Here is a 27,963-nt window from a genome sequence, read left to right as displayed (position 1 = left end):
ATCCTTTTTTTTTTTTTTTTTTTTTTTAATCCACAAGAGTGGTTCTAGGAAAGTAGATTTCTCGAAATTGTGGTAGCCAGGAGCAGCAGAAAAACTAATTTTCAAGGGCCTTTGTGAAACCTGTAGCCACAGTGCTTACACTGCTTCTAGCAACATGTCTTCTTTTCCTGGACTGAGTTTACCTCTCAGTGTCCAGTCTTCCCGTGGAAGATCCTATTGATTGCATCAGTAATAATAATCATGTTTCAGCATTTATAAGGATTAAAACCTATAAATTCCGTTCTCTCATCATGTATTCAATACTTAGATGACATCAGAGCCCAATGACCTGTAACACAATAGCACAGAGGAAGACAAGAGCATGTCCTCTGGGAAAGTCCATGCTCACTGTGGCATTTCTTTCCTTTTTGTTTTTGTGTTTCTGAGGCTAACATTCCATGTTCTGAATTATCCTCTGGATCTGCCTTTTGCTCTACTCTAGAGTCTAAAAAGACCAGCCTCCTAACTTAAATTGGTTGCCTACATTTAAATTATATGGCCATGACACCACATGTATATTTTTGGATATTAAAGATCTCTGTCACTTTCAGCAATTCCCTGGATGAGTAGCTCTAGTATACAGAATAAATTCTATATGATCCAACTCTACTCAACCTGTCCTCTTTGAGAAGATAAAAAGAGGTTTTTATGGCAACCAGGAAATAAAGTATATTATATACATTTGTAACACCAGAAATGGTAATGTTGGTTTAGAAGAAAAATGCTGTGAATGGTAGAGCTCACCTGAAAAGGGGACTAGTCTTAGAACACTCATACTTTAAACACTGGATCTGATCTTTCACATACTAAATATATATTTTAATGCAGATATATAAGTCTAGGAATTAAAGATATGCAACATCAGACTAGGGAAGCAATGAAACCATGTACTTGTACATGGTTCTTGTACAGGTACCTATGAATGTAAACCAGCTTGTACCACTGACATATGTCTGATCTTACTGCTGTTTTACCAAATTAGTCCTGCCTCACTGGATGACTGACCTTAATATGAATCAGGGCAATCTTACTGTGCCATTTGCCTGTTCTAAAGTCCCACCGTAACAATACTGTTTGAACTGAAGCTTTATGTGCACTGATACTGACATGTCTTCCTCATCCTGCTCACACAAGTATTTCATCAGGTGGCATATTGCTCAAAGCTGACCATATAGTTGGCATGTTCAGTTCCTCTGTATAGACTTTGCTATTCAAGCAAAGAATATCTGTTTTGCTGGCCATGCTCATAGAATCATAGAATGGTTTGGGTTGGAAGGGACCTTAAAGATCACCTAGGTCCAACCCTCTTGCCATGGGCAGGGGCACCTTCCACTAGACCAAGCTGCTAAAGACTGTCCAACCTGGCCTTGAACACTGTCAGGGAGGGAGCAGCCACAGCTTCTCTGAGAAACCTGTTGCGGTGCCTCACCAGCCTCACAGTAAAGAATTTCTTCCTTATAGCTAATCTAAATCTGTCCTCTTTCAGTTAAAAACCGTTACTCCTTGTCCTATCACTACACTTCTTGATAACCAGTCCCTCCCCACCTTTCCTGTAGGCCCCCTTAGGGAAGGCCACTGCAAGGTCTCCCCAGAGCCTTCTCCAGGCTGAACAACCCCAACTCTCTCAGCCTGTCCTCATAAGGGAGGTGCTCCAGCCCCCTGATCATCTTCGTGACCCTCCTCTGGACCCACTCGAGCAGGTCCATGTCCTTCTTATGTTGGGGGCCCCAGAGCTGGACACAATACTCCAGGTGGGGTCTCAGGAGAGCGGAGGAGAGGAGGAGAATCCCCTCCCTTAACCTGCTGGCCACGCTTCTCTTGATGAAGCCCAGCACACGGGTGGCTTTCTGGGCTGCCAGCACACATTGCTGGCTCATAGTCAGTTTTCCATCCACTACTACTCCCAAGTCCTTCTCCGCAGGGCTGCTGTCCTCTGTTCATAGAAGGTTACTGAAAGACCAGAGAGACAAGCATATGTTTTTTCATTCTAGTATCTGGACTGCACCTTGTAATGGAAGCAAACACTGTTCCAAGCAAACTCTGTTCATAGGCCGGTGTTTCTGATCTGTGACATGTCCTGTGCTTGTAAAACATAACACATGTGAACCTCTACTGTAATGCTCCAGCAGATCTCTGAATGATCTTTTATTTTGGGGTGTTTTTGACCTTTTTTTTGGTTCATTTGTATACTAGCCAAACTTAGTCGTGTTTTCTGAATTTGGGCAAAGAGCACCAATACAAAAGCCAGTTTCCAGTGCTCGCAGACTCTGCTAGCCATTTTGTAGGACTGTTAACTCTTCTCAAAGCACTGTTGTACATATGGGCAAAATTTATGCTTGAAAATACTTGATTAAATTTGACTGAAACTTTTCAAAGTTTTGCAAAGTGTTTAATAGTTGAAAAGCACTGTTCTGTGGAAGTGAATGAATAAAACAGTAGCAGGTATAATGAATAACCCCGTGATTTTACTGAGAATGTTTATATGAGTCATTATATGCTTTTACAGGTACCTCTATACCAAAGGGTTTTGAAGACTGTGTATATCTACAAAGTGTTCTGGTCCACATCAGCTATTATTAAATTTATCTTAAATTTATTTGAAAAGCTGAAAAAGAACTGTACAGTGTATAGCTATTTCCAATTTAAAAGTTTGTAATAAACACGTCAGCATTTTCAGTAAGACTGTGTCCTTGAGATGTCCACTACAAAGGGAAATATTCTTTAATATTTCATGTCTTGTTACACATACTGCCATCAGGTAGGTGATATATGGTTTTCTGGTTTTGCCAATTCACAAGCACGCTGACAAAGAATACCATTTTGATCACCTTACCCTAATTAGCCTTAATTACAGACTTCTTCACAAGGTAGTCTTTAGATGTATTAATATATATTTATCTGCAGGGCATATTGTGAGTATAGAAGGACATCGTTCCCTGATTTGCATAAAGAGGCTTTGGAGTTGTCATCTGGCTTTGTATGGAATAGCAATAATCTTCTCAGACACTTAAAAAAACTACAAACACATCACACTGACACGTTAGGTGGCGGTAAAATATTTGTCAGTAATTACACACAAGAATTAAGTAAGAGAGAACTTGCAGACCATTTATTTGAGTACGTTTGGGCAGGGCACGTTTCGCAGAAATACAGTTCAGATCCTTGACGTGAGGAACTTATTAAAAGAATCAATCTCTAGTCTATGCAATGTAAAAAGTCAAAAAAGAGACCTGATGAGAGAAAAATCCTTGGGATGAGTCGGTTAACACTTAAGAAGGTAAGTCCTTTCTGTTTTAATCGCCCTGCTCACTCTCGCGCATCAAAGCGTGACTCCTCACAGGTTTTTATTCACCAGTTAATTTTAACCTAGCATCACTGGGTCACAACGATCCTCTGCTTCAGTGTCCCTCCGGAAACTAAAAATACAAGCGAGCTAAACACGCTGCCAACGCATCCGAACAGGTTCCCTTCAAAACGCGAGGTATAACGCGACCCGTTTCGGCTTCTCTGGCGGAGAACACCCTTACCGCCTGCCGAAGCAGCTCGGCGGCCCCTGGCCGCTCCTCAGTTCCCGCCATTCGCGCCATTCCCCCTCCGCGCACGAGCCAGCCCCGCGGGGCCGCCCCGCCCCGCCCCGCCCCGCCGCGCGCCGAGGGCTCGGCCGCAACAAAAGGCAACGCCGGGCACGAGGTGGCGGCCGCTGCCCGCCGCCTGCCAGTAGGGGGCGCTCGAGCTTCACGGTGCGGCGCGCGGGCTGGCCGCGGGGAGGGCGCGCGGCGGCGGCCGGGCTCACCGTCCCCTGGGGCCGCCGCTGGCCCCTCAGCGGCCGCCCCGCTCCCGCTGCGTCTCTGCCCGGTCACCCCCTGCCCTCTTCCGGCGCCGGCCACTTTTGAAGTCCGTTTTTGTTCACGTTGCTCCTTCCTTCGTGTTCCTGGCTCTTTTTTTTTTTTTTTTTTTTTTTTTTTTTCCTGTGGTGATTTGGGGTTTATTCCGGCGTTTGACAGCCTCTGGCGTGCGTGTAGGGGAGAGGGGCTGTTCTCCCTTGTTCCTTGGGGGGGACGCGGCCCCTTCCCTCCCTCCCTTCCTCCCCCACCGCCCCCTCCGAGGATCGCGGTCGGGTCCGCGAAACTTTCCCGCTGCCGGGAGTTGCGCCGCAGCCGCGGGGCCTGGGGGAGGGCAGGGCAGGGCGCGGGAGGCTGCTCGTTCCCGGTTTCGGCTGAGCGAGCCTGCCAGTCCTACAGACCTTGTAGGTCACGCGTGATCCATTTTATTTATTTGCCACCTTTCCTTCCTTTTCCACAGAGCGGATCGGCAGAAAAATCTCTGGGGAAGACCCTTTCAAGGGTCTCACTCCCGAGTGTCTGTGTATGTGCGGAGAGGGAATGAATAATTAGAGAACAGTTCCATGAAATCACTTACCGAAAAATTAGCTGCCCGTTAAATGGGAAGCGGTGAGGAGCAATCATGTAAATTCTACCTATACCCAACTGTAGAGGAGAGGCGGGCGGGGGGGGGTGGGGGGCACTGCCTGCAGCAAGCCTGGTTTCCAGTCCTGTGGCTGTGGCCTGACATCGCCGTCCCCATCTCCCTACCCCGGGCGGAGAGGGACGCGTGGGTGTGGAGCGCAGTGGTTTAGTCCACACCCCGCAGCCTCCCTTCCCCAGGCAGCCTCGGGAGCCGCGCTCATTCTCCTCCCTCTCCTTGCCAGCCGGTGTGTCCGCGGCGGCAGGAGGCGGAGGCGGCGGGAGGGGAGAGAGGAGGAGAGCGGAGCGGCGGGGAGCGCAGCGGAGCGGCGGACGCCGGGCTGCCGCGGCCGCCCGGGAGAGCTGCGGCGGCGGGAGGCCCCCGCCGCCCGGGCCGCCCGCGCTCCCGCCCCCCGGGCCGCACGCACCCCCGCCGCCGCCGCACGGCAGCAGCCCGCCGCCGCTCCCGCCCGCAGCGGCACCGCGCCGGAGTTGCTGCCCTCGAGCAGTTTCCGCTCTGGTTTTCAGTGAGGAGGGAGGTGTAGGGGACAGGGTTTTATTGTGAGGGCATGCTGAGAAAGCCGTTCCCCTCCTGTCGCACATTGCCTAGGCGTTCCTATTATGGAAGTTAAGTGAGAAACTCTGCAGCTTGAACTGATTTGGTAGAGAAAGAGAGAGAAAAGGGTAGGGGGAGGGCGAGAGGAAAGCAAAATCGCCAAACCAAGCCAATGATTTTCCTGCAAAGTGCCGGGAAGTTTGTGGAGCACTTTCTAGGAATCAGGTCCTTTCTCAGAGCCTCTCCTTGTCTTCCGAAGAAAGAGCTTGCTTTTGGATTGCTATGGATCCTAAACAGAGTCTTAGACACACTTGAATAATTCCTCTGCTTGGGCTGGATTGGTGGGAATTTAGGAAGGAGCGTGTGTGCAAAGCAGAAGCCTTCGGAGCTCTCTCGCTGCTCTAATCTGTATGGATCTAAAAGTGTCACATTCAAGACCTTTCCATCTGCAGCTTTTGATTTCAAGATTTCCCTTTCCACTTTAAGTAGCTGCTAGGAAACTGAAAACTTTTGGACCTACCTCTTACTGGCTTTGGATACTTTTTTTCTTGGATCTCAGTGGAATTGGTCTCGCAAGCGATCGGGATTGCTTTTAATATGTCAAAATGGGTCTGCTGACGCCACTCCTGCTCTTTGGATTTGCATTTTTTCAAGTCTATGGTAAGTTCGCTTATTTTAGATGTGCCATTTCTGTGCAGAAATCCCCTTCATCTGAATCTGATTTGGGACAGCACATGGACGGCATTATAAGCTTTAACATTACAGAGCCTTAAGTTTGTTTCTGGTATAAAAATGGTATTTCGGGGGCGGGAAGGGGGGGAGGAGGAAGAGGGAGAATACATGTTTCCAATAAGCAGTCCTTCCCGTCTGCTAACTTAATGGAAAAACAGCTTATGAATGAAAGAATGTCAGCTTGAGGTAGCGAGGAAAGAGTAAAAACTACCGTGCTAAATCTTTTATTTCGGGAGGGGGGGGAGGGAAGCGGGAAGGAGAAAGAAAAGGCAGAGAGCTGATGTAGCAGATATTACTTTGCCTCCTTCTATTGTTAAACTTTCCACCGGGAGAGCCAGCTGATGAAATAAATAGGTTAGCTCTGCCTCGGCTCCAGGTGAGGCGAACTGGCGCGTTTCCAGAGTCCCTAAACGCCGCCTTTGGCGCTGGTGAGCGGCAGGCAGGCAGGCAGGCAGGGTGGGTGCGCGGGGCAGCGGGCAGCGCAGCGGGCAGCGAGGCACAACCCCCCCTTCACCTCCACCCCCCCGCGGGTGCGGGCAGGTGCGGCGCGGGCGCCCCGCCGGCGTGGGGCTCCCCTCGAGGGTGGGGCCGGAGGGTCTTCCCATCGCCTTCCCCTCAGCCCCTCGGGACGGGCTTTCCGGAGGGTGTTGTCATGAAGCTTAGCAACGTCTGGGGAAAGGGTGGTGGGTTGGGTTTGGTTTGGTTTTGTGTTGGTGGTTTTTGTTTTTTTTTTTTTTCTTTTCTCCCCGCACTCCCCGTTGGGTCCGCTCTGCAACACTTCTTGCGGTTTTCAAGTTTCAGCAATGGATGGGGAACCATAAATTAGCATCTTGGGGAAGTGCCCTTTAGTAGGGCGAGAACTTCAGCTCAAGGGTAAATTGCCTTTCAAAGTAGGGGTCGGCGCTGTGCTGCAGTACAGCCGTTGGATGCATTACAGTAGTCTGAGCACACAACGAGGAAGCGAGAATCTGTAACACCATACAGTTCTGTGGGAGTGTGTGCTGGGGCCAAATGCTCTCAGTCCTCCTGGTATGGAGTATTTGCATTTCTGAACAGTCTTTTAGACTTCAGGTGAATTTAATGTCTGGGACCCTGGCTGGTTTTGCCTGTTAGAGCAAACTTCGTTCCTGGAAGCTGATTCCAGGATTTACTGTATCAATCCTGAAGCAAGGACTCTAGCTTTATTGTTTGCAGTCACAGGCTGCTTTGGGTATTTCTCCCCCTCCTCTCATCTTCCTCCACCTCCTAGCAAGAAAGGAGGCAAAATAGACAAGAAGAGGGAGACATTCAAGTACAGTTTTACATTGATTGCATAATACGCTATGCAGTTTAACATTCAGTTTGGTCTACTGATAAGAAAATTTCTGCACAATGTATGCACATGCTAAACAGTAGGAAGTTTTAACTGTGAAAGGGTTTAATGAAACGTTTGCGTCTATCAGCATGGTCATAGTTTTGTGGGGATTTTGTTTTCTGTTTATTTTTCCTATGGTAGCATATTTTGATCCTTAAGACCACCAGTATCGAAGATACCTTTGTATACAAACTGAAAACATCAGGCTGTAGATATGTAATTATTAGTAAGTGTTTAAAATTATATGTAGCTAGAAGGAACACAATTAAAGCGCTCAGTGGAAGTGACAGAGTGAATCAGAGGAGCTTGGTGTTACAGAATATAATTAATGTACCAGGCTGTTTGGAGATACATGAAACAAATGCAATTAACCAGCTTGCTGGAACGACAGGAGCAAGATGTAATTTATTCTAGTTTTGTCATGGGGAACACCAGTAGAACCTTTGTTCTGGTTTAGCCTTATAGGATGAGGGTGGGGGGGCAGGTGAAACACATAGCTAATTTAGAAGTGGACCATTAGAAAAAAATGCCAGGAAACTGCCCAGAATAGGTCTGATCCTCCCCTTTTGTGAGAAGATGTTGCAGAGGCTGTCAAGTTTGCCTATGTTAACAACTCAAATAAATAAATAAATAGCCTTTTGGATAGCACAGCAAGACCAAGTAGAGATAAGCTGTTATTGTCAAAATGACTAACAGGTAGCTTTGAAGAAATACTGGCATGCAAGCTTGGCACTAAGTACTTTTGTCACTTCAGAAGCATAGTAATTACTATTACACCTTAGGGTGACATATGCCACCAGTTGATTTTGAAAGGTGTAGATCAAATTAGCACTACTTGTAATGCTTTAGTTTAAGAAAAAAGGCAAAACCCAACAGACCACTTGTTTAATAGGTCCTTGGTTTCTTTTCTGTGTTTGAAAGTTACCTCTTAGTGCATTTCTGGTTTTGAGGGTTTTTTATTGTTGGATTTAGGTTTTTTTTTTGTTGTTGTTGTCTTGGCATCAGGTCCAGACAGAGAGAGACTGTAGCATTTGAGGCATGTTAGCCATCCTTTTCCCCGTGATGTTAGTTTTGTTTAGTGATTCAAAAGTGGTATTACACAGTGCATAATGGTGTAGATGAAAATGCTAATTTTTTCTTCTAAAGTTATTTTCTCTGTCCATGTTTTTATGACACCTGAAAATTGCAAAGCTCAGTGAAAATGGAAGAAAGCATGCAATACATACATACACATTTTTTTTAAAAAAAATTTTATTATTGTGCTTATGATTTTCCTGTAGCCCTGCCCATATTCTTGCAGTCTGTTCAGGGAATAACTGTACATCTCTTTTTCTTTAGCTATCAATCTTGGTTACTGTTCTTGAAAAAACAAACAAAAAAGCAAACACACAAAAACCCCTCCAAACAACAAAACACCCCATTAGATGAAGTCTGGACCATAAAACACTAGCTATTGGAGTTAAAACAGCTGATTACATGGGGTTTTTTTATAGTGTTCAATTGATTTTTCTTTTACTGTTATGTGTTTTTTGTTATCTTTCTTCCAATCATTAGTAAAGCTTGAAAGAATGAATATTAACAGAAGAGGTCATAACTGCTGTGAACACAGGTGTGTGTGGATGTTACCACAGACACTAGTTTTAGTCTGTCAAACTCTGCCCTGGTAGGACTCGTAGAGCTTTCAATGAAAATTACAGCCTTTTATGACAGGGCTGGCTTTTAGCCATTGTCCCTCGAAAACTGCAAGTGCAATGCTCTTGAATGTGTGATGGTGTTAAAGATATATGAGAATAATTCCGTAAAAGCAACATTTTATCTCTGTATTAGTATATTTCAAAAATAAGTTATTTTATTAATGAAAAGTATGCATCTGAAATGGTGGCGTGGCTCAAGCATTCTATCTTTCTTTTCCTTTTATTTTTCTAATTACTTTTATTTCTTCACGCCAGTGATCTACACATCTGTGGCCCTGTGCAGGTCTCCGTTGCCTATCAGAGAACATGGGTTACATATAAAACTAGAGTATATTCTTCCAGTGAGTATTTGAGCTGACAGGGTCTTGATCTCTCATCTGAGTTTTGCTGTTGATGGATAACCTTTGCTTCTGTGGAATGTGTGCATTTTAATGCATTAAGAGTAAAATTCTGAAGTGGAGAGTTTGCGGTTTTGTTTCCTTTAGCGTGTTCTTCCATAGAACCCAATTCCGCAGAGCATTTAAGTGCGTGCTTCCGTCTCTTATCCGGAATCTCGCTGAAGATAATAAGAATTTAAACATGTTCCAAGTTAATCATATGCTTTAAAACTTTGCTAAGTAGGGATGAATTTATGCCCGTAATGAAACATTTTGCTGAATTAGTCTTAATATTTTGCTTTCTTTACTTCCTGTCTGGTAAATTGTTATTGCAATAACATATATTTATGTGCAAAAGGCAATGAGGAAGTCTTGTCATTGCACTATCAGAGATGGGTATGCTTGAAAAGTAATGTGATAATCCAAATAATTTGTTTTGTTCCTTTGCTAATTTGGTATGCTGCAAAAGGTCTGATATCCCACAATTCTTTCAGAAAAGTTAGAATAGGGGGGTTTAAACTTTTCCTTGAGTTGCACTTACTACAATAATTCTTCCATTAGGAACTTTCCAGAATGGTAAGATTGATACTGCTCAAGGAAAATAAGTTTTAGCAATGCAGGCTAAAGGTATGTAACCTTAGAAGCAGACAAAGGGTTTAAATCCATTTTTAAGGATGCATAAAAAGCATCAAGGAGATGTGCCAAAAAATTCAGTGAGAGGAAATGGAGGCTTTGGCTAGTCTGTCCAGTCAACTCTGTCTCCAGGAGGTGCTTTTCTACAGCAATGCTATGTAGGCTCACAGCACTAAATTCAAGACATGCTCTGTCCGCTGCTGAACCATTTAGTGGAAATCACTAAAGAGTATGCAATGGCTTTTTAGCCATTTGCTACCCTTGAATTGCTATTCAAATATTGATCCCAGCTAAATAGATTGCTAACAGGTTCTGTACATTTGTTTCAGCCACCTAAGAGGAACACTGCTGTCAGGTTTTATCTGTTATCTCAGCTGGCATGGCAGAGGTTGCTCTTCCTGTGGCTGCCATCTGGCTCACCACCTCTCATACCAACCTTGTGGAGGATACTTGCTAATCATATTGATGCAGTTTCTTGCCAAGAGGCTAGGTTACTGGTGGTCTTTTCTACATTTCTATAGAAATCTCTATTTCGTGTGCAGAAGAAACCAAGTTTTCGCTCTCGTCAAATAAATATGCTGTTTTTTTCGTTCTGACTGAACAGATATATCATATATGTAACTGCTGCATTTTTACAAACGTTTATTGTTACCCGGTCTTTCTTGCACTTATGTTTTTATAGTGCATATGCCCTGTATATTAAAAAAAAACCAACCTTTAAATTTTGGTAAATAGACGGGCACAGAATCTGATCTTAAATCACTACTTCAGAGAGAATGTTGATGATACCTTTTATGCAGGACTAGTCATGTGGACTGTTAGTTATGAGATCTGTGAATGCAAAATAATTGCAGAAATAAAGATTTGTGGAGGCAGATTTTAGTCGCACCATTTATACTCTCACACCTGGCTTCTGCTATACAGTGCAAACTGTGACCCTCCAGCCCTTGAAGTTACGTATCCAGAAATAAGATTGTCAGTGTTGTCCTCACCTCAAACCCTTTCCTTAACAGAATAACTGTTAATCACCTGTGGTTAATACTTGTTATTGTTAGAGTGGATAATTATCAAGACCCCGTTAATTTAGAACCTGATTCTGCACCCCTGAAATCTAACAATTTTGCTATTGAGTCCTTTGTGTGAAAGACCTTGAAAGCAGGTGATGGAATATTGTTGACTTACCATAAGTAAGGGCTTGCATCTTAATTCATGTATTGTAATCTTGTTACAAGGTGAAGTTGGCTTGTTGCTACATTTTTCCATGGAGATAGCGTCCAAATACTAGAGGGTACAAGTGTGTGTTGATGCTTCAGCCCTGCTGACTCCTTACTTGTTCCTATAGTGCTTTCTTTACTAGTGCAGAGTAAAGCCGCTTCTTGTGCGGGGTTGTGGATGTAATGATACCCATTCTTAATATTTTTTCAAGCCAAAAGTTCATGAAGTAAGAAATGGCTTTTTAATTCCATCTCTGCAGCTTATCTTACTTTGCTGCCATGGAAGAGATCCAAGATGTGCTCTTAATTTTATTAAAATAATAACCTTCATCAACAAATACATGAACAACAATAGACAAACTAACCAGTAGTACCCACGTAATAACCTGCTGATACCTATATTGCACTGCTGTGCTCTAGTGGCCAGGCCAAATTGAGATTCATCTTCATATTATGGACAAATGTGAAGATGTTAATTTAAACAATGTTTTGGCAGAAGTAGCTTGTGCATATGTGTTGAACTTGCAGTCTTTACTATTCTCCCCCAGCTATTTTTTTTTTGGCTAAGCAAATTGTTTGTAAACTCACTAAATAATGGTTATCTGCAGATCTGAGTTAACACATCTGTTTAACTGGATTTTGAGCTAACTTTCTGGTTATGTTCTAGATAGATTTGCAAACATCCTTCCCTGTGCTTAATTTCTCTTTGAACTTAGTTGCACTGCAAAACCATGTCAGTAAAAACCACAGAACTTCGTTTTGCCTAATGATAAAGTTACTCATTTGTCTTGATATTTCTAGCAGGAAACAATTCATCTTTGGCTTGCTGATAACTGAAGGCCACTGATCTTCTAGTAATTCCAGGGGTATGTTTTGGAAGCCGTTCAGATTGTGTTCATCCAGGTTCTATTGCAAACTTTACACTATTATTTGTCCTGGTTGTGGAGATACTCATTCAGCTCTACCTAGCTATGTGAATGATGACTGGAAGAACACAAAGCATCTTCAAATTCATTCCTCATTGTTTTCAGGTGCTTATAGCATAAGACACCATTCCAAGCCTGGTTTGGAGCAACCTTAATGATATGTGATATTTGCTTGCAGAATTACTCTTCTTGTCAGTTCCAACAGAGTTCTTCAGTCTGACTATAGTGAAAGACAGTGGCCTGCCATTGTATTATTTTATGCTTTGTTATAATTTACCTTTACTTTCTCTCATCACTTTTTTCTCAGATTAATTGGGAGAACAGCTTATTAGGTCTTATATATGGCAATGAACTGGTAGGATGAGTGGCGATGCCAGGAGTTGAAGTATGGTCTTACTCATTAGAGTTTACCTAGATGATTATGCCACAATGTCTGTTGCGGCATATGGTCTTTTAGTTCGTATTTATGCATTGCCTATGTAGTGTAGTGTGCCAAGGTGAGAAAAGTATCTGTAATATCCTTGTTATAAATGCACATTGGACAAATATGTAAAGAATAAAGGGCCAGCAGCAAGTTGTAAAACACGGTAAACTGTAGTTCACTTCTACTAATCACTTGCCATTGGTTGCAAGAGAAACTGAGTGGAAAAAATTTAACCTTTTAAAACTAAAACATCAAGTAACTAACATCAGTCAACTTGTTTCTCATTCATAGTGAATGGAAGGACTGTTCATGCCAGGGTACCAGAGGTACTTTTTTACTGCTGTGAAAATGTCAAGAGTTAAGGAGTTATGAGAAGTATCTTAATGCTGCATGAGCCCTATAACCATGGGTTCTCAAGCTGTCATTCTGTACAGTTTTCAAAGTCCATGTCTTGTAGCCCAGATGGCTTCATCCTGGCAAAACGGGTGGTCAATTTTAACAGTTTATGTTGTGTCCTAAAGAGAACTATGTAACTAAAGGATGGACGATAATTTCTTTCCTATAAGTATTATGAAAAATTCAAATAGCATAGCAGTGCTGTTGGACTAGGAGCTCGTTGGAAAACATGTGTTTTCTTCACCTGGATTTCCTTTCCCTATTCAACTTGATCTTCTCTTTGGGATTTTCACTTCATGGTGGAGGCTGCAGGAAAAGGATCTGTGGGTGCTTCCTCTTTCTCACTTTCCAGAGATGAAGTCTAGTCCTTAATGCATTATGTCACTTTCAAGACCTGGAGATGCTTATTGGTCCTGCATGTACAGTAACACTGCCCTGCTCTGACAGTTTTCTGGAGAGAGAAGTGACACTGTAAGCTGGGAGAAGGTGTGGCATAGTAGCCTGATTCCAGGTCCATGACTTGATGGATTAAAGGACTACTCCATTTTGAAGCAGAGAATGAGGGGAGAGAGAGACTAGCAGAGGAGTGGGGCTACAGAGCATGTGGCTGCGTTAGGCAGCATAGGGAGCAAAGAGGGGAGCAAAACACTGTTGTCATGCTTAACATGATAGTGCTGATGCCTAATATCTTCAGGGTTGTTTTATACACAGTATATTTAGGCTTTTATCATTGCTATGTCATTTGTACATCACTTATCCATGAAGTGAATAAACCTTTCTGTTAAATTGCTTGAGTCCAGATTTATTTGGAGTGGCTGCAAGAAAACACTAAATTGTAATTTGATGCAGTGAACTAAGAAGGTCTTTGCTGGCTTTAACTTGATACACTGCAGAAGTGCTGTGATAGATTGGCTGGGCTTTTTGTGTATATGTTTTTATGATATGTAAGAGAAATTCAGTAGGCTAACTAAAATAGTTGGTTTACATCAACACAGCAGCTATTAAACAAAGGACTTCCAGTGGAAAAAATTAACTATCAGAAATACTGCAGGCTACATTTTACTCTTGATCTATTACACCTGTTCTGTTACCAAACTGGATTTTAAAATACAATGCTTTGATTTTAAGCTAGTCAGTGTGATGTGTCTATTCAGATATATGCCTGAATTATAAACTTCTGTGTTTTTTTTTCTTCTGCATGAATTAGATTCATTGTCTTAAATTGTGCAATGTGATGTTTACCTAATGAGACCAGACAGTTTGTTCTACAAGATCAAGTCCTGTGAGGTAGAAACCAAGCATTTGGAATAGGAGGATCCTATGATAAAATTGTCTTTTAGTACTGTTGTGTTTAAACCTTTAAGAATAGTTCTTTGTGTGTGTACATCTAGATTTTGAAAAAAAAAAGTTTTTATCTATATGCAGGTATAATTATATCTATACACACTTATAATGAAAGAAAATAACTTTAGAAAGTGTAAGGAATAGGATTTATGTCCTTGAAGGCAAAACTGTAAACAGTAGTAGAAACTGTTAAAAAACTGAATTTAAAACAAAATGAAATATGTGACAAGTAGACAATCAGATATTTAACAAAATATGAAACAGTGTAAACCAGAACTGTTTATTATTATTTACTGAATCATTTTTGACAACTGCTCAATTTAGGATGAAATGCAAAAGAACATATGTCTGGCTTTGTATGACCCCAAATTTCTCTGTTCTCCCTTTCATCAGACAACATGCCTTTTTTCCCTAAGTGATTTTTGGTTGCTAGGAGAAGTGCAGTAGTCTGCCCTGCTCTTATCCAGAAGTAAAACCGAAGAGTGTATTGAGGTAAAGAGAGGGGCAAAGCACAGTATAGGCCATGAATCACAAGTTGTCTCTAATACGTCCACTTTGTTGCCACTTTTCCTTTGAAAACTTTTGTTTTTACTAATGGTGTTTCTTTTCAGCTGATCTCTCAAAGCCATTCAGAGAGTGAAAAAAATTGTGCTGTTAAGAGTCCACTCAGAGGAACAAAAAAAGGAGGGGGAGACTTTGAGACTTATTCATGGGTCCACAGTGGTAGCAATGCCAAACTCAATGAATAGCTTCAGTCAGCTGCTGTTAAAACTGGATGATTCATACCTTCTGTTTTTTGCTAGGACTGGAAAGTACACAGAAAGTCTTCATAGTGGTCCTGCCAGTTTTAATGCATGATGCTGAAGTTGTTTACCAATGGTCTTCAAACTTCAATGAATGCAGTATTCTTGAAGCGTGTCTGCAGCATTCAAATAGTAATGTTGCATACATTTGTTAAAATAAGAAACAATTGTTAATAATCGTGCTGCTTTTGGTCCAGTTTGTGAAACCCTTTATTCACTCTCTAAATCATACTTTTTGAATTAACTGTGTACCGTGACAAGAATCACTTGACTATCATCTCCTGTAATGATCTAAAAGTGTGCTTAACCAAATGTCATTGGCTACTTTTAAACCTTTGCAGTTAAAAATGGTTTTATGTAGATAGATATTATAACAGGTGTAAATGATTAGACAATATTGTCTATATTAATAGACTATCAAAAGCATGAGCGTTATGGCAGATTTCACTTGAAATTGATTGCACAATGTATGCATAGACAATATGTTCTTTCCTTAAGTGCCTAATGAAACCTAGCCTTAAGACCAGTCTTAAAACAATGATTATATCTCTCAAGAAAGATTGCTGAAGAGGTCATGTGTATGAGTCCTGTGAATGAGGAAATAGAACATGTGACTGCAGAGAGCTGCGATTTGTGCTGTAGAAACAGATGACTGCCTGTGAACAGAGTGGGCCTCTGTATCATTCCTTAACAGAAATAAGTGGTGAATGGCTAAGGGTCTCATTACCAATTTAGAATATCTTGTTGACTCAATTTAGCAACATGCAGATAATAGAAAAATTCAATGATGATGTAATTGGAAAAATAGTGCAGCAACTTGTACCGATTTGTTATTCTCATTTGAACAAAATAGGTTTCACCCATATTTCTGAGGGTATTGGGTGACCTGGCAGTACTGGATTCAGTCCCAGTGTAATTTAATGGAATTTGTGTCTGTTTAGGTCAGGACTAAATTTTCCCCCAGGGAAAGATGAAGATGGAAGAGTTGGAAGTTAAATTACGAGGAGCTGGCTCTATGTTACAGTCTGGTGGGAGTGGAAATGTGTGTGTGGCTTTTTTTTTCCTTCTTCTTCCTGATCCACACAGACTTTAGGAGTAATTTAAATACTATCTACAGTGCAACTGGGTTTTCAGTTACTTCCATGAAAACTGCAAGTGCTGAGACCAAGGATTTTCCCTCATAAATTACAGCAGATGTTGCCTTAGTCATTCTTCAGTGTTAGCCCAAAAGTGCTGTTGTCCTTCTTCCTGCTGAGAACTGCCTGGGAAAACAGACACATTTTTATCACTGCATGTGGATATCGGTTAGCAAAATCAGATTAACTGTTAATATGTTAATATAAAGGATGTGCCCACTACCACTCAGGGACTCCATGGCAGAAGGGAGAATGACATCTGGTCTCTAAGAACACAGATGGTGGTGGGAGAGGTGTGCTAGTGTTAATGGTGAGGGAGGAAGGGCTAACTTCAACTGATGTTGCTGCTGCATCTCTTTACCTGGCATTTAAAGCCAGGCAACTTTTGAGCTCCAGAAGGATGAGAATGGTAGAATCACAGACCATGAATCTGTCCTCTAGTAACAATTTTCCTTCCTGTTACTCAGTAGTCCCGCCACACTGCATTATGAAGAGAAAAAAGGTAGGGGGGTGATTCAGCACTGCTGGATTTAGGACAGGGGCTAGGGCAGAGCAGTCGCTGGTGTGGTGAAACATTGAGTTATGCCTGTCCTTCCCCACCTTTTCCCTCTGTCCTCAGCTATGTGTTTATGGGAATCAAAATATGCTAAGGAAGGAGTCAGGAAAGAAGTGGTAGCTCTGGACCTGGACCTCTCTGAAATTGAAGGAAACCTATTGTTCGGTAGTGACATTCAGCTGTCTGTCCTTCCTGTTCTTGCATTTCTCTCTTCATTCAACTTAACATGCCAAATGAAGTATGATTTCTTCAGCAAACTCATATGTCCCTCAGAGCCCAATTCATTTGTAGAATAAACTTCTTTCAGATTAAATAGTATACATCTATTCAAGTAAGGACCAGCTATAGCTACAGTATTGAAGTGGAGAAGTAAGGAATGAAGGCAAGTTTATATACGCCTTTCCTGTCATATGATACGGAACAAATCTATGGCCATTTCTTATTCTTTCTTTCTCTCCTCCTGTTAAATCTATTTCCTAGATTTTTGCTATAATGAAAGATGTCCTCACTGTTGATGCTTTGCATTTGTAATTCTAGAATGATTTCCTCTGCATAGGCCAAAAAAATGAGAAGTGCTTTAGCTTACAACACAGAAATCACTGGAGTTGAAGCTTCTAGATTTATTCTAGGCCACAGAGAAAAATACGCTCTTGTGTTTACAGATTTTCATTCCCTGTGTTGTTTGTCTGCTACTTGTGTCCAGGTTCCATGTTTCATTCATGTGGTTTGCCTCCTTATATTTCATAGTTGAAGACTTTCTTGTATCTTGTTTCCTTGTCAGTTGATTTAGCTTCTTTTCCAGCTGTTTTCTGTTCATCTCATTCTTCTCTGGTTGGTTTAGGTTGCTGTTTTCTAACGACGTTACTTGAATATGAAGAATGAAACTACTGAAATAACAGGAAAAGTTGGGGGGAAGGCAGTGTTGGTGATGGAGGAACGATGATAAGAAACTTTGTTCTTTGTCAGGATTACTTGGTGAATTCTGTGTGCATAGCTAATGTTCTGTGGAGGCAGAATCTTCTGCCAGCCCTAACAAGAGCCCTGAGTAAATTTAAAAAAAAAAAGAGTTTGCAGATGTAAGCCAAATCTTGTGTGAAGTTGGAAAGAGGTACTTTTCTGAACATTTAACCATGTCTCAAGTCTAACTTTTAGTTTTGAAGCACATGTCTCCACTCTGTCATGGAGAATCCTCTTCTTCAGTCTAGAGACAATTACAGATAAGTAGATTTATAAGTGATTTGTTAAGTTTATCCATTTATAAAATATCAATACATAGATGGGCAATCAACTTTAAAAAAATCATCTTAGATATTTAATGTTCTGCAAAGTTATAAACAGACAACTAACATTAAAAGGCAAAAGATACTAGGTAGGCATAAACTGAATAGTAACAGCATTCAAGGAAATTATTGTGCTGATACTACTGTTGAAATCATTTATATGTTTTGAAGACTTAATTTCTGTTATGTGTATATAATCTATAGATGATATATGTATACAATATTATACATAATGCAATATATATTATACACTAGATCTTGTAAGAGAACTCTCTTAACTTACTAGGTAAGCTGGGTGAAATACTTTCTGGGTGAAAGTCATTTTGGTTTGGGCTTTTTTTGTTTGTGGTTTTTTTCCCTACTTCACAGTTGATCTTAGTTGTATTGAAGAACAAACATTATTTTTTTGTAGTGGGTATGACTTGTAATGTATATGAAATCCTAACTCAGCAGAAGATGCTGGGGATTTTGTCATCACCATCAGTGGTGCCACAGTTTTGGTTTTGGAGTGTTTGGCAATGTGGGAGGCTAATGCAGGGAAGGAAGTTTTGTTGTGTTGGGTTTTTTCTTTTTTTTTTTTTTTATAATTACACAAACCTTAAGAGATTGACTTAAAGCTAAACATAAAGCTATAATCAGGAGGTTAACAGATGCAAGAAGCTTCATCTGTGCTCTGCTAGACAACTAGTGGGAAGCCAGGATAATGATGCACAACATTCAGTAGTAACAATGTAGTCAGCAGCTTGAGAAAGAAGTCTGTAACCATGAAAACTACGTTATTTCATCTTCAAATGAAGGCTGGCTGTTGACTTATGGAGAGAACCTTCAGTTGTATCTGCCCTGAGGACTACAACTTTCACTATTAGGGAAGCCAAAAATCTATTTTAAAACGAATTTGTAATACATTTGCAAAGTAGAAAGGCAGATGTGTTATTTGGCAACAGATTTCTTCCATACCTTTTAGCATTTGTGACCAGGTGTCTTACTAGGCCGCTTGGTATTTCCAGATCAGTGACGAGGGGAAATAAATTCTGGTACTCTCTGGATGAAGGATGATACAGGAGTTACTGGTCATTTGAAGGGGATGGAGAATAACCGTATGCAAGGCTTGGTCTCTTCTGCTATCTGCAGTGGTACTTTTGGCATCTTCTGAGATGGTCTCAGTGTGTACTTTAAAGGCCCAAATCTCTATTTTACCATATATACTATCTTCAAAGTGTAGGCCGGACTTTGTTAAGGGCTACATCACCTTAATTCCATGGTATTCCTGTAAATGTAGTGTGCAGGTATTTTTGTCCTATGGGAAATCACAATAAAAGCTTCAGGAGAATGGGGCAGTGCCTCCTGGGCTTGTCTTCTAATTGGAGTGAAGGAATAACTTCTGACCACCGGATATGTTTTGCTATCATGCCTAGGTAAGCATATAGATGGAAAAGGGTTGGAGCATGAAGGAGCAGAGTTGGAGCCATGACTCAGCATGTTTCTTGTGTATTACTTGCACTGTGGAACTTTTGCTGCTGCAGAAAATGCAGATGGGGAATATTTTAGCAACAACTAGAATAAAGCACACTGTTTTTCCTGGAAGCCCAGAATACTCTTAGGCCAATTCAGGATTCAGGGTGTTGGGGAAAAGAATTCTAAGGTCATTTTTAGAGGAAGATCGATACCTGACAGTTTGAAACTTGTGAAGACAGATATCTGTGCAGCCATAGATGCAATATATCTACTTTTTTTTTTTTTTTTCCCCCTCAGTGCCTTTGGAAATTAATTTCTTGGTGCTCCAGAGTTTTGTTTAACACTGAACAGACAAGCAGCATTCTCACATCTAACAAGTGTGATATATTAAGCTGGAGAGAGAAAATGTAGAGAAGGTTAGTTTTAATATGGAGTCAGCTGGAGGCATGCTACCTAATGAATCATTAATACCACATCCTGCAGTGTTATGAGTCCGAGTGGTCTCCTGTCCAAATACAATTCTTGTCCAGGTTCTTTCACTTAGGAGCCTCACAGGGTCATAATTGTTACAGCTACTTTGGAAAGAAGATAGTTTACAAGTTGGACTAGCCAAGATGGAGCATTTTGAACAAGTGTCTTTGGAAGTGAGTCTGGTGGAGAAATTGAAACATAGAAAAGAACAACACTATGTTGGAGGAAAAATGTTCAGCCTGTACACTGAGTATCTGGAGAGGAAAACAGATTCTTTAATATTCTATGCTGAATGTTTAGAAGGCTTTTCAGATTGTAGTTTGCTTGCATATATTAAAGCTTTTTTATAACTTGGTATGAATTGGTTGCATATGCATGTGATATAAATAAAACCTAACTGGATGTTGTAAGCCAAAGAAGTAAATCAGCCAATGATTCTGTTGCATATATTCTTGCTACAACTATCTTGGAGAGCTATAAATAGATACTGTTTATTACTTTTGCTTGCATTTATTTTCGCTTTAAATGGCAAATAAAACTATTGTTAACATACCTTAAAATCAATTGGAGGATATTTACTTAGATCATTTTGAGGAAAAGAATGAATGTCCTTGTTAAAATACTTATTTATAGTGTCTGAGTGTTGGGACGAGTAGATAAATTGTCAGTACAAATGACCAAAGATTTTTCTTTCATGTCTTCAAGAAAGAAATTATGTAGAGGGTTTATACACACTTTTTCAAGTGCTTATACTATGAGTTAACTTTTTGTGGAAAAAGTCAGATCCAAGAGGGGAAAAAAAAAGAGTAGAAATAGGAGTAGCAGTTTTGGTATCAATTGGCCTAAAGCAACTTAAAGAAGTAAAAGAAACAAAGTAGAAATATAAATATCCATCTCACAGACATATCATTACCTTATTTTACTCCCTTCTAAATATGTCAAAATTAGCAAAAATATCGCTATAGTTTTAGTAACATCTTCTTTAAAAGGTCTTGCTGGTTTTGCTTTCCTTTTCCAGTAATGGAAGAGTGTTGGCTTTGTAAGGATTTTTGGAGACTTTGCTTACTGCCAGTAAATATGGCAAAAATAGGGTAGGAGATCAGTCCACTAAAGTGTTTGAGTGGTCATGGAATATATACGTAATATAATGTAAATGTCACTGGCTCTTGTTCCCCTTCCCCCTCATGGGGGAAAATCGATACATATGCTTCAGAATACTTCCCTTGACAAGATGAGATAGACAATGATGATAGATCAGGCTAACTGTCTGGCAGCATGCCTGTCTCTTGATAAACCAAATATTTGGAACTTTTAGAGAAATATTGTTAAAGCATAATATTCCTGTCATCTGGCACTTCACGCTCACTTCAGTGAGATGCTTTGGAGGTAAGTGAGAAGTGCTTCTTAAGAAGTTCAATATGACAATTCAGAAGATTGAGACTTGGTGAGATTCCTTTATTATATAATCAGTCAATAAAAGTAGGCAGGCAGGGCAGAACAGTTGCTGATTTCTTGTGCTACAGAGTTTTAACTTTTGGTTGCAAAGTGAAGAGATTCATAGTGTACCTTACAATCTATATTTATGTTTATTTTTAATGTTTCCAAGTGGTCTGAGCAGTTGGACTAGCCTTGCAATAGAAACTGCAGAATACCAGCAAGCTAGAGGGTAGGAAGGACTAATGAAAAAATCGTTCTGCTAAGTTAAGTTTCATCTCAGTCTAGGTATAACTAGGTATGTAAAGCTTCTCATTTGAAGCAAGGAAGTTAGTTATTTATTTCCAATGCAGATTTTACAGTTTAAGATACAATTTCATACTTACACATTCAAATAACACAGGCAAAACAAGTAAACCTCCTCAGACAGAGAACAGATTTCAAAATCCATTTAAAAAATATTGTGAGCATTCCATGTTTGCAAATAATGCATCTTTGATTTTGTTAAAAACTTATAGTGAATGGAATGGAGTTTATGTATAATAAATCTTAATTGCAATTCTGAGATCTGTTGCATAGGCAAGACAAAGAATCTTTTGGGCCACAGATAAACTAGGCACTTGAACAATACAAAATGAAAATTCCCTGAACATTTTTTTTTTCTTAATATTGAGAATTAGAGGGTGCAAGTCTTGACATTTTGTAACAAAACTAGATTCATGTGCCTAGGCACATGAATGTAGCCTGTTCATTTGCTGGACACTAATGTATAGTAATGTTAAAACACAAAGCGCTGAAAAAGAATCAGTGTCGTATCTCAAAATCAGCACTGAAAATACCAAATAAAAGATAAATCTTGACTCTGCTTGCACTTCATTGAAAAGCCCCTGAGGATAAAGGTATAGATGACTATTAGGTGTCATTAATCTATATTCTCCATGAACTGTTGGGTCCCCTGCTATGATAAAATACTGATAAGTCTACTTAAGTTGGTTTATTATGGCCCATATATTGATGGCATACCTTAGGATTTAATAGGCTAATACTTCTCTGGACATTAATTTGTCACATTAATTTGCTTTGTGCAAAGATTGATAGGCAGTGAATTACATCAGCTCTTGTATCGTGAGAGGATGCCATACATGAAGGTGGCAATTGTCCACTTCTGCATTGAAGGAAGTTTATGTGACTGCGCGACACAAGACATGTCAGACTTTGGCGTCTTTTGCATTCTTCTTAATTAGTAGCTCTTGGTCAAAACCTGAGGAATATTGCGGGCTCTAAACTGACAGAACCGTGTGATGTTCTTGCACAGTGTTTGCCAGAAAGATGAATGACACATTGGTGGGGCTGAGACGGCACAAATACTGGTTTAATAAATTTGAGAGGATTTTTAAACATTTAAATTACCCTTGTCTATTGGAGTATTCTTTTAAGGAATTATTTTAATTCTTTTATTCACTAATCTGTATTCCTGTATTTATCATTTTATTCCAATCTGTGTGTTGCAAAATGCCTTTCAATCCACTTGAGCAAGTGGAAATCAGATGTCACTTATTAGTGTTATTTGTAAGCTAGAAGTGATGTCCTAATTTGAGGAATTTCAATCAATTATCATCATGCCTTGTATTGATTAGGTTTTGTTATTTTAGGGCAACTGGCCATCTTTTCAGACCATAAATAGGACCGTTGAAACTTAACCACTGATAAAATGGCACTAACTTCTCTTTTTTTTATACATGACATAGAAGGCCCATAGTTTTGGGGGTAAAAATGTAGTCTGAAAGATAATTTTAAATATGAAAGAGGGAGGTTTATATTTATTGTAAATAAGAGGTATGGGTGGATTGTTGGATGAAGTGGTGGCCTTTCACCTTCAAGGCAACAGTTTAAATTAATCCCTAGATTCTAAGTTAATTGAGATAAATGGTTTTAGCTTTGTCCCTGGTGTAAAGTAGTCCATATTACAAAATCGCCATACATCTGTTTTTGTAAACCTGGCATAATTGGCATTCTCTTAGGACTGAATTGGCATTGAAAGTGAACTATTTCTTATTGCTTAGGAAGGTGTTCCCTCTAGGTCAGGGTAAATGTCAGTGCCCGGTCTGTGAAGGAAGTGTGTTCCTGCCTCTGTTAATAATCCATAGCCGAAAGATTTGTCAAAAATGTTTTAAGTGCTAAAGCTGCTCTTTTTATATATAAAAAACCCCAACTTCAGAGTAAAGAAAGTAAGTCAGTATGAGACAGGGACCTTATTTTCTTATATCTGGTAGGAATGCAAATACTCAGAGATACTAAAATTGCCTAACTTCTCATTTGCTTGTGACGGGTAGCCTAACACTTCAATGATGGTCTTTTGGACTTCATGAAAGATGGACATGTGGAAAGAAATATAAATTAGTGTAGAGTATATTATTATTTACTAAGGAGAGTAGGTTGAGCTTGAGTGAAACCACATGCTTTCCTTCCCCACTTTCCCTGGAGGATCTCTAGAAATTGCAATTCCTTCTCTTTTCTTTTACTGTGAGGGTGATGAGGCACTGGAACAGGTTGCCCAGAGAGGAGGTGGCTGCCCCCTCCCTGGCAGTGTTCAAGGCCAGGCTGGACGGGGCTTTGAGCAACCTGATCTAGTGGAAGGTGTCCCTGCCCATGGCAGGGGGGTTGGAACTAGATGATCTTTATGGTCCATTCCAACTCAAACCATTTATAATTCTATTACGTGTAGATGTGGCACTTAGGGACATGGTTTAGTGGTAGACTTGGCAGCGTTAGGTTTATGGTTGGACTTGATGATCTTAACAGTCTTTTCAAACCTAAATGATTCTATGATTCTATCCTTCCTCCAAGGGAAAAGCAGTATGTATCCTACTACTGTTGGCTGGAGAGTTTTTGTTTTCCTGCTCTTACTCTTATGTCTTCTGGACTGAAGCTCTGGAGCTAGACTGCTGTACCTCACTTTTTCAGCTGACAGAAGATCTGGAGGAGTGAAGGATTGAATACACAACTTCTAACCAGTGCCTCAGTTTTAACCCCTAACATGAACTGAAGTGTTGGGAGGCAGTGAAGGAAGCTGCATCTGCATTTTGACCGACATATTCTGTTTGGTGTTACCCAAGGCAGTGTTCCAGGTGAGGGCTTAGTGTGCTGAGTGCTATCTTAGCACAGGTGGAGGACATGCTTTCCCAAAATGTTTAGATTTAGACAAGAAACAGACTGCAAAAAGTTTTATGTGGGACAGGAACTGGGGAAAAATGTCCAGGAAGACAATGGGTCATACTCATTGAGTTCTGTTTGTTCTCTTCTGGTATGAAGAAGAGAAGCAACTTCAAAATAGAATGCTGTCAAATTGCATATATTTATATACATCTCTTAGCTAATTTGGGAACAATTTTTTTAAATTCAGGGAAGATTACAGCATTTTTTTTCATGCTGATTTGCTTATGTTACTCTTTAAAAGCAGAACACAAATCTTATTTGTTTTGTGTATAAAAATAATAGGTTTTGAAAAATTATTTGTAAAAACTGTCTAGTTTATCAGATATCTTTTTATATTAATAACTTGAAAAATATTTTACATAGTAGTGTTTGGTTCATTTTTATAAAGTATGCAGACATGCATTTTATAAAGGAATCAGAGAAACTGCCTTGGATGTGTCCATAGCAGGATTTTATATAACATGTTAACATGAATGCCTTAAATCTGAGTAAAGTGTGGGCTACGTATTAGGTCAAATTTAATTATATGTTTGAAAATGTGCACCTTTTGTTCCAGTAACAGGTGAACAGGGTGGCAGGAGAGAGGAGGGGGAAGAAAAAAACTGCTTTTCTCCAGTTGTCATACTCTCCAAAAAACCATGGAATGAACTCTCTTATATGATTTGTACTAGCTAGTTATTCTGATTTCTAGCGATGGTACGTGGATAGAAATTTATGGTAAATTTTCTTAAATGAGCATTTTTAATAAAACACACATTTACATTTCATGTAGTCTTTTGCTAGATCATGTGTAGAACTTATTGGCAGGAATGGGAGATGTGAGCTGTTCTAAGCCTTAAGTAGCTAAAAGGGATTAACTTTACACAGAGGATTTACTAATGAAGACATTGCACTTAGACACACAGAAGGAAAGGAAAATGAATTGTTGATCAAGAAATCATTCTGTCTAGTTGTCCTAAACACTTTCCTTTTTTTTTTTTTTTAATTTTTATGCTACTTATAAATGTAGCATATTGTATAAATGTAATTGGATACTAGTCTCATATTTTGTCTTTGTGCTCTTATAGTAGTTTCACAGTAACTCACAGTCTTGAGTAAAATATAATTTATGGACAGATATGACAAACAAACTGTAGGCTGTGATGGCAACCTGTGTAGTATTTGTTCTGATATTTCATTTTCATATGCTTAGGGGTAGATCCTGCTACTTGAGCCAGTAAATAATTGGTTTTCAAAGGGATGATGTAGGTAATTCTGACCTTCTCTGGGATTTGTTTTAAAAAAAAAACACAAGAAAAAAAAAGAAAAAAATTTTTTTGCTTGAATATTCCTACTTTCCTTCTATTCTGTAAACAGCCAGTTAGCTGCATAGCTGGAGGATGGGTGAGCATCATCAGGTTAAAAAGCAAACAAAAAATCAAAGCCCAAGTAAGAAAAAGAAGTTTCTCCACTGAAACATAGGAAGACTTGGTGACAAGTGGCTTCATGGTCAGTCTGTCTCTGAATGCTGACCTATGTAATTATTAGTTGGGAAGGGCAGGAGGATGTGCACATGGCTGGGTAACCTTTATTAAATTTTTTTTTTATGAAAGATTTGTGATCTTGTCAGAACACATTAACTTTGTAGGCAGAGATCAAGTGGGTATCCAAAAGTTAAGAAACATGCCTGTTGCCTCTGATTCCTTTCCTTCTTTCTTATCATATCAACAGCAGGTTCTGTAGTGAGACAGACCACCTTGATCTGTATTTCAAATGCATCTTTGCTGCAAAGGGTTGAAGTAGATTTGAAGGTATTTTAGACTTACCATGCTAAATGAAGCAGTCTGGGTTTTGGCTAATAGAGCATGAGGTAACTTTCTGTGCTCTCTGTTGATACTTGTTTTAATATATATCTCTATGCGCATCCACATGTATAATTGTAATTATTAAATGAGGTGCTCTAATATAGATGTTCTATTTGTAGGGAAATATAAAGATGTTAGTTGTAACAAAGAATACTGTTTTAATTGGACCCAGTATAAAAGTGAACAGTTATTTAAGAATAGTTTTCAAATAAGGAATGGTAAATCTATTGCTCTGACAACCAGAGTATGATCTTTAAAACCATGTAAACTACTAAGAACCAGTAAGAGTGTATGTCATTCAAAAAGAAGTTTATTCTAGCTTTCCAGTGTATACTGGGTATATACTGTGACTTTGGTCTCACAAATTATTAATGCTGTTCTTCTACAATATATATAGAAAAGTGCATGTGATATGCATTTCTCTTATAGATTATTACTATAGATTATTTCTCTTATAGATTACTACTGTTACTTCAAATTAATGAAAGTTCTCAGCCATTGCTATACATGATTGATTTTTTATAAAAATCATTAAGGTGTAGATGGGTAACGCCAAACTATCCACTTGTCTTTTGTCTTATGGTAGATAATGCATTTTTGAAAGGAAAAAATGGGACAAGCACTTTGTGAGTCATTCCCAGGTTCTAAGTGTTTGTGGCTTATTGACTTACTGAGGTCCTGTCTATGCAGTTAACTTCTTTTGTGAATTTAGCCAGCTGTTTGGTTTTGGTTTTTCTAACCCACTTTTGCTCTTTGATTTTTGAGGTCTTTCTGAGTAGAAGTAACAAAATCATTCCAGCAAAACATTTGCTGTGATATTAGCTGATATCTATCCATAGATCAGTTCTCTTGCCCAGTGTTTTTAAAGAGTACTGACAGAACTGAAGAAATAGCTATAGGCATGGTTTTTTTCTTGCTAGAGTCAAATGAAAGAATATTAAAGAACAAACATAGGCTTGGCACCTGTTGAGCAGGGCACCAAAATAAGTTTTAAAATAGAGGAAATTCTGGAGTTTTTTTGCACCACTGTAGTGATTTTGCCTGCAAGGTTAGTGATATAATCATTTGAGGTTATTGCATTTGATATTGACGTTAACCTTTAGCATAGCTGATAAACTGACTTTCTTCTGGCAGGCATCATTAATAGGAGGCTCTGTGCTGTCCTGAATAATTTTCCTCACAATTAGCAGCATTGATCTTGCAGGTGCAGTGGCAGCTGAAGTTCCTTGAGGCAATCAGTGAATGAACCTGGTTGAAACTCACACTGAACTGCAAGCCAGTTGTTCCCATTTGACCATTACAGCAATCACTTTTTTTCTAGTCCTTGTTTGTTTATTCTTGAAAGCAGTTTATTCCTCATGCTTAGATATATTTCTCACACTTCAAGGCAAGAAGTGAAAGCCTGGATTCACCAAGCTGTTCTCTGTAGAATGAGTTCTGCTTGGTAAATCATTCTGGATGAGAAGATAATCTGTAAATTACTTTTGTACAGAGACACAGTGTCCTGATATCTCAAATATAGTGAAAGCTGTGGGTTTTTTTTGTTGGGGGGTTGGAAGAAGTTGAAATAATTTCTAGTTGAAAAGCTACCTTTATCCAGTAATAAATTAATATTG

The 27,963-nt window shown here is 39.8% G+C and overlaps 1 protein-coding gene across 9 annotated transcripts in view; it reads left to right on the top strand.

Annotated features, from left to right (window-relative positions):
* Positions 1-5,061: 5,061 nt before the first annotated feature.
* Positions 5,062-27,963, top strand: part of ROBO2 (roundabout guidance receptor 2) — a 474,209-nt gene continuing 451,307 nt past the window's right edge. For all 9 annotated transcript variants that reach the window (XM_074813504.1, XM_074813479.1, XM_074813487.1 and 6 more), the window contains exon 1: positions 5,062-5,718. In XM_074813504.1, the coding sequence (XP_074669605.1) occupies positions 5,664-5,718 (55 nt within the window). In that variant the 5' untranslated portion in view covers positions 5,062-5,663. The remainder of the gene's footprint in view (positions 5,719-27,963) is intronic.

Source organism: Strix aluco, chromosome 2 (assembly GCF_031877795.1).
Source record: "Strix aluco isolate bStrAlu1 chromosome 2, bStrAlu1.hap1, whole genome shotgun sequence".
Lineage (NCBI taxonomy): Eukaryota > Metazoa > Chordata > Aves > Strigiformes > Strigidae > Strix > Strix aluco.
The sequence above is the reverse complement of the archived record's forward strand: the minus strand, read 5'-3'. Positions and strand labels throughout refer to the sequence as shown.